We start from the raw sequence: 18,621 nt of genomic DNA, 5'->3' as shown, positions 1-18,621 counted from the left end.
TCAGTGTCATCTTCATAAATCTGCTTTTTTTGAGGCGCGATTAAACCGAAGGTCCACTTTACGGGCCTGTACACGGAGCCAAGCCGGCGAGGTGCTGCTGGAGCTCCACCTAAAAACACACCTCATGACTGTACTCCACTGGTTGAGCCGAGATGTTAGACGGCCACTGCAGAACAAGAGGACAACCACTGTGGTGCAGGTAGTGAGTATGATTTTAAATACTTTAAACATTGCTATCTCTCCATTTATGTTAGACACTGTCTTCTCTCATATGTGTTGTAAACATTGTTGTTTTGTTCATGTGCTCTGTTACACATGTACACAACATCTGTTGCACTTCTTACCAACCTGGAAGGGGGGAAACCCTCACCTGTGGCTTTCACTAAGGGTTTTTAATTTTGTGTAGTTTTTCCTAATCTTTGACGAGGTTTAAGGACAGAGGATGTCAGACATTGTACAAATTGTCAAGCCATATGAGGCACATTGTGATTTGTGAATATGGTCTATACAGATAAAATGTGATTGATTGATAAATTGATTAGGTCTGCTGGACAAAGAGAAGAAGAAATAGTGAAAGTGATATTGATAGAAAGGGCAGGACCAGTGGAGGGCGCCACGTCCGTTTCTGTTGTGTAGCTGCTGTGTTGAACGAAAATATGCTGTAAGTGTAGAGCTAAAATATTCATCTGCAACAACATACACCACCGATGAGTGGGTGAATGTGTGTGTACATGTGTGTGTGTGCACCTACTTTCCACTGTGAGCATGATGGGCAGACTGGTTTTGTTCTCCCCGTTCTTGTCGTTGACCGCCTGGGCATAGTAGCGTCCGGCATCAGGCGCGACCGTGGACAGGATGACCAGTGTGTTGTCCAGCGTGATGGCACTGAGCAAATATTCATGCATACACACATTAGCTAGGCATACTTTTAAGGACACTGCATTAATGTTCACTAGTGTTATTGTCATGACTCTCACTTTAACCTCAGCCCTTACCCTTAATAAGGGGACACAGCTTTAGGTAGTGTTGAATGTAGTTAAATCAAACTGGGGCCACACATTTCCCTCCCAATTAGACAGACATCCCCCGTCAACTGGTGTACTTTCAAAAAATGTGTACGCACACACACACACTCCACACCGTGTGCACACACACACACACACTGACAAGTACACAGACACTCTCATATCATTAAACGGTGAGTAGTTGTTGCACAGTCAATAAATCCTGAGGGTAAGCCAGAGACACACACACACACACACAAACACACACACACACACAATAAATTATGTCTAAAAAGAAGCACACAAAACAATTTTTATGAGCACTTCCATCTACAAGGTACCACATTGTCTTAAAGGAATAGTTATGGAACGTATCTCGCTGTTGTATACCAACGGTACCTCAGTACTTGAAGTACAAAGTAATTTTAATTAGTTTATAAACCCGAGGGGGGGTTAAGATAAATTATAGGCTGGTTTTTAGGAGACACTATAGGCCAGTCCGAGTTCTGACCATGGAAGCTCATTTGACTTTTAGTTGTAAAAGAGTCTCAGCATATCCAGACATGTTAACCGGTCCTACGGCAGCACGGTGCAACTGAAATCTACATACAGTGTTTAAAGACCGTCATTGTGCATCCTGCCTCGGCAACACTCAGATGCTAAAATGGTGAGGGTGTAATAAACACATCAATTCCCCTAAAAGTTATTATAGCATTTTATATTATCATTATGTTAGCTGAGCATTGATAGATGGTTAGATCTGTGGAGATTTCACAATTATCATATACTACACAAGGTACGATAAGGTGGAAGATAAGAAAAAGGCATGGATATGTGTAAAAAAAAACAACAACCCCACACCCAGTAAGTAATATAAATTAGTTAAACATTTAAAGTCATCCTCTTAAAATATATATATTTTTTGCTACTGCAATAGCCTTAAGATTTTTCTGAATGCTGGTTAGGCTGATAGTCTTGAACGTTTGAGAAGGGCCCATTAAATGAGAGCCGACGCTAAAGCATACTGCTGGATTAGGCTTTTTTGTATCTGCCAGCATCTGTCCGAATGGTGCAGGATAAACAGACACTCTCCTGCACAATTAGGAGTCGTGGCTCTCACCGAATCAACACACACTTAATACAAACACACAAAAGAGCGATGTGCGCGCACGCCTGCAGATATCAGTGTAGCCCGACACAAAGTGAGCAAACAAGCGGTAAATGCGGAGTGTCCTGTCAGTGCCTCTCATTCTCAGACGGAGAGGCTTCAGCACCTCACTCCCGATAAGAGACAGCTGCATATAGTAACCAGCTCTGGAATTGGTCGAAACCTTCATTGACGACGGGGGTTGAGAATTTATCTTGCAGTTGCAGGCCTGCAGGCAAGAGGAGACATGCACCAGTCTTGTTCTTCAAGCAGGAGCATCCAAGTCAGGGCAGAAGTCTTCATGTCAGCTACAACACAGAGCGCACTTCTGAATAATTAATGAGGAGGTGGTTTCTGAGGAGTTGTGGACTGCCTTCCTCTATTTATCGGGATGGTGCAATTAATCACTGGTGATTACCTCCACAGTGTCCCATCAGGAAAATTGCATATATAAACAGGGCATGATTCCAACACACACAAACACACACACACACACACACACACTCGGAGCACAGCCTATACACATATACAGTCACCCCCCGAACTCCCACTATGCACATACAGCCTCACGTAGATTCTTACCATATGCACACACACACACACACACACACACACACACACCCTCTCGCACACAAATCCATGCAGGGGTGAACGCTGTCAGTCAAACATATCATCAATTTAGGCCTTTTGTCCAATTTTGTCTAATTGGTTCCCCTGCTGGCTGCTCTATCTCCACCCTTCAATCATTCCGCCAGCAAAGTCAATAGGGGGAAATATAATAACCCGCTCTATCACTAAGAGGTGATTCGCTGATGAACATAGGGCCTGCGCCAACATTGGTTCATCAACTATTCTGCTCAACTTCACACACGGTGTGTGTGAGGGGGGATTGGAGAAAATCTTTGAGTAGTATTGAACTGCTCGACCCAGACAAACCAGTTCAGGTGACGGGAGACTTACATACGGCTGCTGGAGGGAATCTTACGCCCGTCTCTGAACCAGGTGATCTGTGGCTTAGGGAAGCTGTGTATCTGCGGTACGTGGAGGAGAGCACCCTCGCCCTGGGATACAGTTTGAGACCTCTCACCTTCCACAAAACCACCCATATCTGGCAGAAACAAAAGAGAAGTGAGCGTCAGGGGGGAGAGACAAAGAAGAGAAAATGCTGGAAATGCATAAATACAGCAACAAAAAAGATTAAAAAAATAAGAACTATTGTCATTATTACCACATAAAATATTATTATTAGATTAACATTATATACGATTAAAAAAACAACTTATTTTATTAACAGTGACTCATCCACTTATTTTGTATGACAAAAAACAGTGTCCTCCCCGGGCGAGTGCGTAGAAAGAAACCTTCACTTACAGGCAACCTGCACTTCGGTACTGCACTGCATTATCGCACCCACTCGGTTTCTCACAATGCATCGGTAGTGGCCAGCGTGCGATCGGTCCAGTGACGGCATCAGGTACCTGACGGGCATAACACAAGACAACACAATACAAGTTCCATCATCAGCATGAGGGACAGTGACAATTTTCATCTTGGCACTTTTATCCCTGCACAACGAAGATGCAGAATTAATCGAGATGCTTCACGTGGCACCTGGAATGCATCACACACAAATTAGCAATAAAACAAGAGCAGGCATGAAGTGAAATTTGGCGATGTTGAAGCACCGGACAGTATATAGTAAACTAAAAAAATACGAATGTCATTCTGAGGCAGTGGAGTTCCTGATTGGCAGGACTTACAAAACCCCATTGTTGTCTTGTATCTTCAGTGAGTTGAATCGAATCATATGAGCACCTCTCACACGTTCGTCCTGGGCAGTCATAGCTACATCTCTCCCCCGACGTGCATTCATGTTAAATGGTGCGTGTGAAATGCTAGCTAGATAACCCCAGAGCTGAGTCCCCTTTAATTGGTTTGCTACAGCCACTTAGGAGTGTGGAGTCTGCCCCTGCCATGTTCCCTCTGCACTGCAATTCGGGCGTGTGTGTGTGTGCATAGTGGTGGTGGGGTGGGGTGGGTGAGGAGTGGATGTGGTGGTTGGGTTTGGGGTGGGGGGGGGGGTCTGATTAAATGGATTCCAGTTCTCCTCTTTGATCAGGGCTGGTGAAGAATAACAAGCAGAGGGCTGGCCTGCAAGGCAGACCCAGAGACTAAGCCACGTGAGAGCACAGCCAAATACTGGGGAAAGACGAAGAAAAAGAAGAAGACGGAGGGGAGAGGAGGGGAGAGAGGCTGAGAGAGAGAGAGGGAGTAATCCGGCAATGCCACTTGAGAGTGTCTGTCAGTGACCTGTTCATACCTGGCATTAACACGGGAATGCACCAAGTCACAATTTGAGGGTGCAGTGAGACGCGATCACTTAGACATCATTCTGAGGAGGTTTAGGGCACAATTATTTAGCAGCGTGTGTGCCATGCGTAGTATGAACCACATCGACGGACCACCTACTCAAGTGATGTACTTATTCAGAAACAAAGTTGTACAAATCACGTCACGCTGGCTTTGTCTACAATGTCTGAAATTTTTCTAGGAGCCCATAGAGATATATTAGATGTGCGTTGGTTTGCTTGGAACCCAATAGACCCGCTCTGTATTGTTTTGATGTCTTCTTCTTTTAATTTCCGGCAGACAAGGGAAACGGGAAGTGTGTTGCTGCCTCCCGCCTGGTTAAAAAACAACAATGCGATTTGGTCTTTTCAAAAATGGAAAAATGATATGCGTGTTTATTTGCATACAGAGCGGGGAGGGGAGATCAAGTGATCACTCGACAAGCACGCGGAGATGCGCTCCAAGGCCTCGGAGCTGTCCACTTGTGATCGGATCATCGAAGACGCATGTTAATGCCACTTAAGAACAGTGAGCTAGTATAGAAGGGAACTAGTCAGACGTGCATACAGCCATAAAGACCTTGTTAGCACAGGCTCTCGCTTTCTCTTGACCACATTCAGTGCTGTGAGTAGAATTCTTCACAATTGTGTTAAGATGTTGATGTGATAAAAAAAGTGTCTGCAGTCCGTGAAACAGCATCTTACTGCTCACAGAGTAAAGTAGCCCCAGGAATCTGCATACCCCCACCTCTGAATGTTGAATACAGTGTGAGATACAAATAGGAATAAATCTGACACTCCCCTAAACACAAGATGATATGACTTCAGGGAGACATGCAGCCAAATCAGTCCTGAATAAATCCATAGAAATGAGTCTGGAATGTGAATAAAAATGAACAATTGAGCCATTAGATACAATTAAATTCCACTAAGAGGTCCTTAAGCGAATTGTAGTTCAAGAATAATAATAATAATAATAAAAAAAAAATCTCTGAAGAATCATCTCTGGTTGGCAAGGTCGCATTTGCTCACCTGTATTCCAAGGAAAAACGTGTGAGTTCAGTCCCGTTGTAGATCCACTTAAATTCCAGGGGCCAGCTGCCCTCCGCCATGCAGGTGAGTACCAGGCGGTTCCCCTCCAGGTGAACCTGTGTCTGAGGAGGCTCCATCTTAAAATAGGGAGGGACATCATCTACTGGAGAGAGAGTAATAGAAGGAGGAGGGATGAGGGTTGTGTAAAAAACACGTAATACAGGAAGAAAGAAGGAAAGACAAAAAGGAAGAAAGGAAGAAAGAAAGAGAATGGGTGAGAGGGGTTAACTGGTAAAACGGGCAGTGATTCAGTAACCCCCGTGAGCAGACACGAAACACAATTCCAGCAATTCACAGGAAATGAGGACTCAGAACAAGCTATTTCCATTTTTCTCCTGCACTGATTGGGAACTTGAAGGTCAACAGAAAAGCCTGCCAAAAAACGCACACGGAATAAGTTGTTACTGCAAAAAGCAGCTTACTCTTTTATTTCAAATTGAAATGTGCTGGCAAAGAGGTAGAAGAGCAATTTGTGCAGGCGAAGAAGTGTAAATGAACAGTTCCGTACCTCTACATCAGTGAAAGAGGATGTGGAGAGAGAGAGGGAGACAGAGAGAGACAGAGAAAGGGAGGTGGATGGAGGTGGGAAGAGGAGGGGAAGGGGGTGGAGGGTGTAGACAGAAAGCGGGGGGGGGGGATACGGCACAGATTGTACACACACACACAAAAAATAAGGCAAAGATGTAAGGGCGAAGAGAGAGCGAGAAACTGGGAAGCCATGGGGGGTGGGGGTGGCAGGGGCTGCTTTAGAAGAAAACACAAAGTCTTCCAGCCTTAAACCTCCTTCTCTGACAGGATGAGTTATGCTCCGTGCCTCCCTTCATTTATCTTTATAGTTCCCTAATGCAGCCAGATTATACAGGCCCCATCCGCAACGCTGCACACAGCGCAGTGCAGCCGGAGAAAAGCCTCTAAGGTGATACGCAAGGTCCAGGCCCGAGCTCGGAGACAAAGTGCTTTCATTTGAGCTGATGAAAAAGGCATGATCAGACCTATTGATCTGTCTGCCTCGAAAGCCATGGGCGACGCTGAGCCGATTGTGCCAGTGTTAGCGGGCTAATTAAAGTCTGTATTAATAGTTGCAGTAAGCCGCCAAAGGCCCGGAGCATGCCTGGTTCTAGCTGCACCACACCACTGACTCACTCCCATGGCTGATTACCATGGGATATCTCTCTCTCTGTCTCTCTCTCTTGCTCTCCACACCCATACGCAAGTTCATGCCCGAGATTTATGGCGGCAAATGCAGAAGACGGTGCGGCGGAACTGGGTGAATGTGAGGGCAGCATCGCCGAGCAGGGAAGGGGGAAGAGAAAAGTGAACCTGATTGAAACTGTAAATAAAAGAACGAGTGTAAATCTCGTGTAAGCGGTCGCGTGCACGCTGTGTGTACAAACACACACACGCACAGATATAACAGGACAAACACACAAACAAACACACACACAGACACACACACACACACACATGCATGCATACACGCCAATCACCCACAAACACACATCTCATAAAAGGAGGCAAACAAAACAGCCATCTCATCGCTTTCCGTTTTCCAAAACCAGTCCTGAGATGTTTTCCCGTTAATATGTTCTTTCTACCATCCTTGCGTGAACTTCTCCTAAAACAAACACTGTCAGTCAAACCCACCAGCCCCTTGGAACTGATGCCCGTCGGAGCCCAAATGGAGGAGCCATCCCCGTTTTCCCCCGGCACAAGCAGCCGGAGTAGTGGCTTGGCTGTAATTCCATCCACGAGTAAATGCATTCACACACGCACGCACCCGCGCACACACACACACACACACAAAACACACACACACACACACGCACGCACGCACGCACGCACGCACGCACGCACACACACACACACACGCGCGCACACACACACAGACTCACTTACTTATGCCTGAACAAATTCACATATAGGCAACACCCAACCACTTCGGCTTGTTCAAGGGTTTGGTGGCTACGTGCACGTAGAAATGTGGCCACACCAACACGCCAGCAATGAAGAGAAATCCACACTCACACATCGAGGGTCTGAGGCGAGGAACATGTATGATACCACTTACTGATGGGAAATTGTGGAACGGGGATTTGGGCACACCGTAATCAGCACTCTGGATTCCTTGTTTGCCATTTTGTTGGTTCACATTTGTTTGAGCCCTTACAGGGCCCGTTCAGTCGAGGCCTGATTATAAAAAATCCCTGAACTCTGACTTTATGTGCCGCTTGTGGCCAATTTCACATTTCGAGAAAACTGTATGTTTTTAGGAACAAAGCCAGCTGGGGAGAGAGAAAAGTCAATGTTTAACATCACATGCAGGATTGATTTCCAGCTCCATGCTGCTCAAAACTCAACAGACGTTTGCTCTTCAGAGAAGACGCGACTGAAGGGATTTTCCTCTCAGAGACCAGTCGAGAACTCAAATGGCTAACGACCGGAAGAGAGCACCGGTTCGTCTGCACAATGGGCTCAGGAATCCTTTGAGTTTGCAACAGAAGACTTCTTGTCAGGTCCTCAATCTCGTCTTCCTCTTAAGATCAAACACTGTGGATACATGTTGTTGGTTCTGTGGTAGACGCTGCATGTGTGGTGACAATGGATGGGTGATTCTTATGTGTGACGTCTGTTTTATGTGTGTGTGTTTTATGTGTGTTTGTGTGTGTGTATGTGTCCGTGTCACTACAAAAAATGAATACGGGTAATATGCACATGCATATGTCGATGTGTCTATTTTTGCTAATGCAGTTGTGTACTATTTACAAGTACTGTATACACAATCTTAACAGAGGTTTACTGCTATAGATGACATGCTGTAAACATGTGTGTGGTATAATAATTTCTGATCTGATCCATATTTTGTCTCAGATGTCATCTCCTACCATCGCTGTGACTTCATGGAGCACGAGCATACTGTAAATAACACAAACACACGTTCACAGACACAACATCAAAGCAAGACAAAAAATTGGGACTACGGACTCAACGTCAAGAACAGATGAAGAACAGCAGAGCAGATCTCTCTTCAACTGACTGGCTGCACTTGGTCAAGATATAGGTGACACGTTTTAATGAAGATACAGCGGTGAAGGGAGGAAGAAAACAAACAGCACTGGCCAAGAGGAACTGTCTCTTCCTCCATACCAGTAATGAACGAAGGCACAGTCGTGGATTTGGCAGTGGCGTGGCATCGCCTGCCGCAGGCTTCCAGAATCCAGATGGAAAGCCAGAGGGCAGTCCTTCTGGAGCAGAGATTCCTGCAGCACCATGGGCAAGAATAAAAGTCAACTGAAGCGGGTCAGCCGATCTAGGGGAGACCAAACTCTGGCATGGGAAGACCAGGTGGGCTTTAATGTAACTGCTGTGCAGAGCAGCTGTCCCCCAACAGTCGGGCTCGCACCACCACAGCTCATTCACTGCAGATATAAAAACACCTTATTCTAACCTGACAGCTGAGGTTGAATGGTGGCACGGCTCCAGCCGGGTCCCCTGCTGCATACACAGAATTTTAATGGCTGTGAGACAAAGACCACGGGCACTGGGGCAGCTTTATAAAACAAGGCCCATTGTGCTCCCCCATTGCGCCGCGCTGGCAGGCAATCACACAGACGGTGTTCGCATTCGGCTTTTGTCTCGCGGTCTTTCCCTCGCTTGTTTGGTGCCGCACCTCCTTACCCCTGCTCCCCTCCCGCAGCAGGAGGCTCTTCCTGTGCTCAGTTTAATCCTCAGGCACGTGTGTTTGAGCCTATGCAACCGCATCCACTCAACACAACTGATACATGGTGATAGAGGGGGGTCCCTGGCTTTTGACACATTTGGAGGTCTACTCTTGTGTCGTCCACTCCCACTCCACCCCCTTTATCACTCACTCTACCTTGATACCTATCTCTTTGCTGCACTACACACATGCATATGCACATAACTTCCCCGCTCCATCGACCGCCTCCACTTCACCTCCTGGTGCATCATGTCATCCAGGAAAATTTAGAGCCGTCGTTTAGCCTCTCCAATTGGACTTTAACACGTGAGATGGGTTATGGTTAGCCTCTCTGATGGGGGTTATGCAACAGTCATGGCAGTGACCGTGGCCTCGTAATGTGTTCGGGAAAGGGTGTGGGTCGGGGGGAGGGGCTGGTGAAGGGGGTTAAAAGCATCTTTAGAGCTGATGAAACGCCTCACTTGGGGATACAAACATGCGCAACAAGCAAACACACTCAGACACACACACACACACACACACACACACACACACACACACACACACACACACACACACACACACACACATACTTGGTTTCCCTTTACAAACCATCTGTTGCTTTACAAGTTGAGATGAGGATGTTGGAGCCGTGACATGCAGCTCTTTTAACAAATACACCCACAAATATTCACAACTCTCCCCTCGTGAAAAACGAGCACGTCCTGAGGGTCACGTTGATCTATCACTCTGTCACAGGCTGCTGTCACCGTGACAACTGGTGCCTCGCCGATTTACACTCTGTCGCTTAGGTGAGTCAAAGCAGGTGGACCCGAAAAGGAGGGGGTTAAGAAAGAGAGAAGACAGAGAGGAGGAAGATGGAGTTACGCTGAAACAGGTTGGCGAGAGAAAGAAATGCAGAACTAAACGCTGAGAACAAAGAGAGACGGAGGAATGATGTCGAGGCAGGGTGAGGTGAGGGACAACGAGGGGGAGAAAGAAAAATGAAAAGAGAGAGGGGGGTGTCCTCCAACGCTAGGCAGCAAGGTGAAGCGACCCATTACAGCAGAAGGCAAACAAGCAGGCCAGGACAGTGAGACATTCATTTCAAGAAATGGCCCATGGATCAGCATCTGCATGCTGCAGGTGAGAGCCAGTCCATCACTCCTGGCTGCCTCCCCGACCCCCCCCCCCCCCCCCCCCCCCCCCCCTGTATTTACCGCCTCTAAATCACGCTCACCCAACCTTCAGTGGGACTCTGCACTTTACAAGATCCTTTGGTATCCACGTTGTGACAATATAGACTTCACGGCCCAAGTGACATGCTTTTAAACGCTCGTAGAGTCACACAGTCATGCTCACTTGCCCAGAGCGGGAAGATGAAATGGGAATATGGATTCCCATGTAAAGCTGTCAAAAAGTGATGATGTGTCTGCTTTGATGTTGCAGAACAAGTCCCCGGGTCGCTGCAGACGAAATAGCGCCTGTATCCCAGCTGTGTTTAGTGGATTGTCACGGGTTAATTGATGTGTAATTGATGTGATTAATTGAGGTGTAATGTACCGCGGTGAAGGCCCCGTGATCCCACTTGCTGCGGGGGCCTTTCTGTGCACGCATGTGTGTGTGTGTGTGTGTGTGTGTGTGTTTAGGTGAGTGTCTATCTGATGCTACAGCAACGCAATTAGAAGCAGTTGCATCCAAGCAACAAATGGAGATTTAATTAGGAGTGAAGACGGAGCGGGAGGCCAGTCAATGGGCAGTAGATTGAATTATCTGGACACACACTCCAGCGGGCAGCACGGACAAATTCACGGGTGCACACACACTCAAACACTCACACACGCTCTCCTGTTGGGAGTCCGTCCCCGTTTGCCTCACTCCTCCTCTGAGTGCCTTTCGTCTACCTCTCTGCTCCGCCTGTCTCAAACTATCTTTGTCTTTTTGATTCCCTCTCGTTTTCTTCCCTCTTCCCATCTTGAGTTTTCTCTTGCAACGACCACAATAGCAGTTTCCTCTCTGTGTTGTGGCAGTCTCTCAATACAATAGTTTTCATACGCTCTCCCTCTCTGTCCTTTCATCAGTTGTCAGTCATCGCTCTCTCACACTTTCTCGCCGCATTCCGGCCTTCTGAACTTTCTGTCGAGCAGTCTCTCCATCTTTTACGGTCTCTCCGCAGGTTCCTTTCCCCCTGTCTCCCTCCAGGCCCTCGCCCTGCGCTCTCGCCTTCTCTTTAGCACTCTGTGTCTCTGAGTCACTAGCAGTATATTGTATGGCGCACCGAGGGACGTGTCTGTGATATCCAGGAGCCTAATTAGCAAGTCCAGCTCCTGGCAGAGAACACGGCACGCAGAGGAGCACGGGCACAAGGCCTGGCGTCAATTAATGAGACCTCACCCACCCACAGCCACCATTACACGCCCACTGCAGCATCGAGTCTCTAGTCAGCTCAGCGCTGTCCAATGAAGAGCGGGGAAACCACATCTGAACAACTGTAGCTCGGATGTAAGAAAGTTATGTTTCTAATCACCAAGGGATAGTCATAGCTTTGCAAAGGAGAAAGCAGAGATTCGTGTCTGACTTCGCGGCATTCAAATAAGATTTATGTCTCGTAGCAGCGAGCTGTTACCGATCACGATTTCCATTCAGAAACGCAAATTTCTTACTTTCCAAGCACATGATACATGCATTTGTTTCTTTTCTTCAGGAGGTGAGGTTTGGTGAGCTCTTACGGGAAGAACACAATGGGAAACGATCCAGGCTCCCCGCTCGTTGTAGTGTGTGTGTGTGTGTGTGTGTGTGTGTGCGTGCTTGTGTGCGCGTGTGTGTATGTGTGTGTGTGATTGACATCACAGGTGTGACAGGCGGCTTGGATTTGGAGGAAGAAGTAAGGTTTTCATGCGCCAGATCACACACACGTCTCTTTTTCCGACTTGCCTTTTTTCCATTTCACAAGGGAGAAGGGAGATGGCAGCGGGTGGGGGAGAAAATAGGTACAAATTTCCACTTGATCTTTGTGAGAGCTAATTGACATTGTGAAAAAAAAGAACAAGGAAAAAAAGGGGGGAAAAAAGAAAGCAACACAAAACAGATAAACGACAGTAAGCGGAAGAAATAGGAAATAAATAAAGAAAACAATGAGAGCAGCGACGGGAGTGGTAGGCGGGCAGCTTTTTCTCAAGGCATGAGAAGGTTGGAAATAGGCCTAAGTGAATTTAGAAAGTAGGGCAAAGATTAATGGAGGAAAATAAACAAACGCGCTGAAATGTGAATTCCACAGGGCCCCAGGTCATTAGAGTTAATACCGCGCGCTATGCCATCTGCCTTGATTGTTTACACTAGGCTGGATAATTAGATCCTAATTAGTAGATGGTATGGTGGGGAAACGTTATTTCACACGCACTGAGATGGAAATGATCAGATGCACCTGCAATGCCTCATGTGCTGCCTCGTCCATCCCGGGACCTCTGTGGGGGCATCTCCATGAAGACGTAGCAATCAAACAGGTCTTGATTTAATTGCGTGATGCACCAGACAGAATCCGGATCTCTTCCTTTCCCACCATTAACATATAGATAGAGTTGTACTTTTTCGAGAGAGTCATCTTTGCTCTTGACATTCTCAAAACCCGTGTGCTCCCTTTTTCCCCTTTATCCTTCATGCTGCAGGGTATCCGTGCACAGGTGTGTGCATGTGTGGATACCCTCATCTCTGCGTGTGTTTGTGACTGGCTGTCTTTTAGATACAGACACCGGAATATTATCAGACAAAATGCATGGTCTCAGACTGCCATGTCCCGTCCGTGCCTCCCCCACCGCCCCCCGCCCGAGCCGATCCCTTTGATTCCCTGAATTGGAGAGATACCACTGGCATGCTAATAATGTTTTGTAAGGTGCGAGGCATCAGCGCCGCTGTAATATATGCGCGTGGAATGGCTGGTGATTGTGATTCTTATCAGTGTGGCAGAGTGCACGGGCGCCAAGCAGTGAGTGGCAGTGGCTGGCAGTAAATGCTAATGGCAGAGAGCAGCTGACAGAGAAAAGAATTATTATATCCTTTCATTACATTTACACGGCCCGCCTGTCTGTCTCCCTTCCTTCCTTCCTGCCCAGACGTGAACAACAATCAGCGTTGGCAGTTTTTACCTATTTTGCAGAAGACAAACACCTTCTTTGGTGTCCATGCGTCATATGTTTTCACCCCCCTCCTATTTTTGGTGAAGATCAGGATTGATGTGTTGCAGGATCGTCACCTTTCGTAATCAGGGCAGCCAGTGGGGGCACAGAGTCCCTGTTCCTATTTTGGACCTCTAGAGTGTGAAAGCTGACAGAATGGAGCGTGTCACGTAAGTGCCTCTCATCACTACATTACAGAGAGGCCCCCTGACCACTATTTTCTCCCATCAGCCATGCTAGAGTACCAAGTTCTGCCCTGTGATGGTGTGATAGCTCCCCCATCACCCTTAACAAAAAAAAAATCACTTCCCTTTGTAGAACCTCAAAGCTGTCAGCCTCCTATCCAACATCACCTCCAGGCCACGTCTCTGACCTCGCGGCATCCGCATGGACACGAGTGTCTCCTTTGTCCACTCCTGTCTCTGAAGTGCACATGTGCTCCAAACAGGGGGAATGACAGAGGAGGAGCAGCTCTGCGGCATTGTGAAGACCAGCAGTACGCTATAGCAGGCAGGCAAAGATCTGAACGCCCTGACATTATGCAAACGGGAGCGTTTCGGCTGATTCTTACATGACTGCACACCACATTGTTCACCTCAATTATCAGTTGCAGTAATGGGTGCCGAGTGAGACGCTCGCAACTGAAACAAAGCAAGACAATTTCTCGTGTTGAGATACTAATGGCTGTGCTCTTCTCCACATGATCCTTTAGGGTGGTTTAAGTGCGAGAAATACAACTTGTTAAAATTGGTAGTGCATAATAAGATCCTATGAGAATGATGTAAAATTATGCGTGCTTGAGAATTCAATATATGGATAATGATGAGACTTATTCTGACGGACCAGACCAAAACAGTAAAGATGAGTATATTTCTCTTGATACACACACAACTTATAAGAGCAAAGTGGAAAATGTTTCCTCTACACTTCTTTTATAAACTGTCAGTGAACTTATTCACCCTTCTCCTTCCTGTCATCTGTTCTGCTCCAGATTAATGTAACACGTCCACATTTCTGCTTTTTAAAGATTATGTCGTTTTGATCTATAAAAATTGCAAGCTGCCTCATAAGAAAACCACACCCCTTAATCAATACTTATCATAACACTGGCACAACTACAGGTTGGCGCCCTGTGCCAAAAATGCTATCTAATATATGAGGTTAATCATGTTTTTCTAATTAGATTCTTCTGCTTGCACTCAAGCTAACATTGCTCCCGGTGTTGTTGCTGCAGCGTTGTTGGCATGGCTGCTTTCTCTCATTTGATTTGGAAGATTAAATGATTAAAAACCTTGCTGAAGGGAAAATACACCCAGTCCAGTCCTGGATTCAAACCGTGCACGCCAGTTTCATATGCAAGGGAATGTGGAGGATGGAAAAAGTGTAAAGAAACTTTGTGAAAGTAAAAAACCAAGGTTAGCTCTATTTCTGACACGGACTTATACATATGCAAGAGCTCTTTATGTAGAAAAAAAAAAAATGAAATTACAACCACAGCAATTTTAGCCTTCACACAATGTCAGATATATCCCGGAGGTTATCGTTAGAAATTACATAAATTTAAATAGGAACACCATCACCAATCAGGTCAATGTATTCAGAGAGCATTTTTTTTCCCTGCCGCGTTATTGAAATGTTCCCACCACTGCACACACCAGTGTAAAAAAAAACAAAAAAAAAACAACACGTTGGTAAATCTCTGAACTTCCCCGCTTCTAAGGACCTACAAAGTGGAGGCATTGACTGTTGTTGGCTGCAATCACGCATTGAAATATGTGCAAACGATCATAATGTAACTGGCACCCAAGCAACGGCATGAGTGATTTGAAGGCTTAATGCGGCCCTCCACGCCACACAGAGTTATAGCCTGTGATTTGCATCATAAACGTCAGATAAATTTCCACTTTTGGAAATGAATATCACTAAATGACAACCTGACAGGGAGCAAGATGGGGGAGGTGGGAGTGACACTTTTTTTTCCACGTTTGAATTTTCCACCCGTGATGGGACCTAATTCCTTATTACTACATCTATAAGCCGTGCATAAATACACATCAAATGGCATCTTTTTTTTCAAGGCTCATAATCCCTGGATAATCTTCATCTACAATATGTGCGGCGCTAAATTGGAGGCAAGATTCACAAATGAACATATTTACATCGGCCCCATTAGGGAGACACTGAGGAGATACTGCGCCGAGATCTGCTGCCGCTGCTTTGAAAAGTCTGTCGGCACTTAAGAGTTTTATTAGAAGCACTTTAACGTTCACCATTTCATGGTAAGTAATGTGCTTTAATACACATATAATGCAGTGGATTACAACTCTGGATATTAATAAATCATCTGTTTTATTTATTACAGCTCTTTCACCACGGAGAGTAAATGACATGTTTAATCTCTGTCATGGATTCAAGGGCTTTTGTGCTTCCCTGCGTGTGTGTGTGTGCGCGTGTGTGTGTGTGTGTGTGCAAAACCTCTGAGTGTTATTGCAAGTGTCGGCATACTTGTCAGTCTTCACATACGGATGTTTACGTGTGTTTGCTCGTGTCTTCACATGTGAGTCCGCGTTTCTAATTATTCGTGTGTGAATACGCGCTTCTAAATGTGTGTCAGTCTGTCTCTCTGGTGAGTTGATCTGTGTACATTTGAATTCTTCATCAGATTAAAGAGACGCGCATGTACTCCATGGTCCCGTAATGACAGGCAGATCAAAGCGCATCATGTTCCTGCATGGTTGAGTTGAGGGGGATCATTAGCGATAGGTCAACTCGGCATCATTAGCCGGGATGCTACCCCAGGCAGCATGTTTACCATGCTCCGAGTTGTCTCGTATGTGTGCGTGCACCTGTGCGTGCATGCGTGTGCGTGCATGCGTGTGCGCTGCGCACGTGCGTGTGCGCAATCATCAAATGCATCCATATTGCTCTCTGATCTCGGCACAGTGTGTGGGAGGAACACAGATCTCTCCTGTGGCCCATTTCCCCACAGACAAATGCTGCTCCAGCGGTGAGAGCCAGCCTCATCTATTGTACCTCCTGCCTCCATCAACTCACTTTCCATCTATTACGGCCCAACAGGCTGATCTTCATGGCTGAAGCTCATTGTAAAACCCTAGCCTTGCTGATTCAATAGGCTCTGGAGGGTTCTGACAATGACCAATTCACTCATGACTATTATTCATCACAAAACCTTTCCAGTTCTCCAATAGAATCCACCACCCACCTTTCTTACTCTGTTTGGTATGCTGTAACAATCCATCACTTCCAAAACGCTGTGTTGACGTACCATGCACACTGGAACACACACACATTCACGCACACTTCACTCTTTTCTCTTAACACAACTGAACAAACTCCTTCTCACCTCAGAAATTGCTATTTTGGTGCAGGACTATTCCTTCTCTCAGCAGTTTCACATAAATTCTTTCTCCCTTTACAAACATCCTCTCCTGGCTCCCTTCGAACATCCACCTCTCTCAAACCGCAAACAGCTCTTTTCCACTGCCAACTTTGTCTCTCTCTCTCCCGCTGTCATCTTCGGATGCCACTCATCTGCTGCCTCCATGCCTGACTGCCTTGACAGGCCCGAGATTCAAGCGGCGGGGATTTGATCCCTCCGCGGAGCGGAGCGCTGGCAGAGGGGTCCACTCTCCAACCGCCCGGACGCAGAGCCCTGAGCCACCGATTAAAAAGTCATGAAGGCTTTTAGGGGCATACAGGGCTGCAGTTTCCCACTCTGTCATGGATTGGCTGCCTGAAAATAGTCTTTGTGTTCCTGAGACAACAGCAGAACACGCAGGACGGGGGGGCCGAGGAGATGTGGATTAACAAAGCAGCAGTGCGTGGGCCACCTCGCTCTCCCCTGTGCTCTGAAGCAGCACTCTCCTGGCCCTTTGCTTCCTTAGATTAGATGAAACACCCACCGTCTATAGCCAATGTACGTCAGCGGCCACTATATAAGCATTATGAGTGTGAGACTTCAGCTTTTTCAAAGCAGTGGCCTCCTCACTTTCTTTTTATCATGCGGAAATCACCTTGCCTTATCTAGGGTCACATCCAAGGCCGGGCCCTTGACACCTCACAACAAAACACACCTCTTGCCAATCTCTGTCTACAGAAATTTATTACATTTTCAATTTAAAAAAAGAAAGTTTCGTTCAAGATGCATAAATGGACGAGTGAGAATTGGCTGTGAGCTAGTCCTGCATGTCAACAACCTAAATAGATTTCAAAAACGGGCACACATATCAAGTACTATCCACCTCATAATGACTGCGAGGACAGGTCGTACACAACAATGCTTGTGTGAAACACAATCTTAATGTGCAGTCGAGAAAAATAAAAACACTGGCCTCCCAGCATTAGTTTAATCTTACCAACAGCTACCATCCATACCAGTGTCACAAATAGCGGCCAGACACTAATGGAATCAATAAAGTCTTGCAAATATTTACAGGACAAGAGAGCCTCAAGGCAATCAATACCAATCTATAGGACGATGGAAGGTTCTACTGTGGCTGTGTTTCAGGTTAGAGAAATCAATAAAGTCAGCTTTGGAAACAGAAGGGGAAAAAATAAATAACACCCTCATTGCAGTGGCAGCCCCTCAGCCTTTCACTCACACGTTTTCTCTTTCCTTCCATCATCCTGACCCTTGTGTTGGTCCCCCCGCCCCCTTTTTTTTTTCTTTTTCTTTTCCCACAGTCATCTTAGTTTGACATCACCGGCTGTGCCTCCCAGCAGGTATCAGGAACTGCAGGGAGTTGCATCCAGCAAGGTAGTGGGAGACAGCTTTTGAAGACGGGAGCAGCTAGAGGATGTGACAGGCTGTTGAAAGCCTTGGAGATAACAGCATCTGCTTCTGGAGTCTTAACAGGTAGAAAGGTAAAAAAAAAAAAAAAGTTGGGTGAGGGGGTTTGGAGGAGTCAGAGGGCCAGGCGAATTCTCTAGATAGTAAAAAAAAACACAATGTTGCTCAGTTTCTGCATACATTGGAAAGCAGGCTGAGTGACGAAAAGTAAAGAGTGGAAGAGGTGCAAAGAAAGAGAGGAGGGGTATATTAAAAACAGATTTCTTCCAATCCTCTCTGAGGGTGTGTGTGGGGGGGGGGTAATTTTTTTTAAGCACAAGGTTGTAATCCCTAGTTTATGCTCCGTAGTAA

General features: G+C 46.4%; 1 protein-coding gene across 4 annotated transcripts in view; it reads right to left on the bottom strand.

The window, feature by feature from the left end:
* LOC118288386 (protein sidekick-2-like) overlaps positions 1-18,621 on the bottom strand; it is an 81,733-nt gene that overhangs the window by 31,157 nt on the left and 31,955 nt on the right. For all 4 annotated transcript variants that reach the window (XM_035614413.2, XM_047327974.1, XM_047327973.1 and 1 more), the window contains exons 2-5: positions 5,532-5,691; positions 3,523-3,629; positions 3,112-3,259; positions 752-885 (exon numbers count right to left, since the gene is read on the bottom strand). In XM_035614413.2, coding sequence (XP_035470306.2) covers positions 752-885; positions 3,112-3,259; positions 3,523-3,629; positions 5,532-5,691 — 549 coding nt within the window. The remainder of the gene's footprint in view (positions 1-751; positions 886-3,111; positions 3,260-3,522; positions 3,630-5,531; positions 5,692-18,621) is intronic.

This window comes from Scophthalmus maximus, chromosome 17 (genome assembly GCF_022379125.1).
Source record: "Scophthalmus maximus strain ysfricsl-2021 chromosome 17, ASM2237912v1, whole genome shotgun sequence".
NCBI classification, from domain to species: Eukaryota; Metazoa; Chordata; class Actinopteri; order Pleuronectiformes; family Scophthalmidae; genus Scophthalmus; species Scophthalmus maximus.
This window is presented reverse-complemented; position numbering and strand designations above follow the sequence as displayed.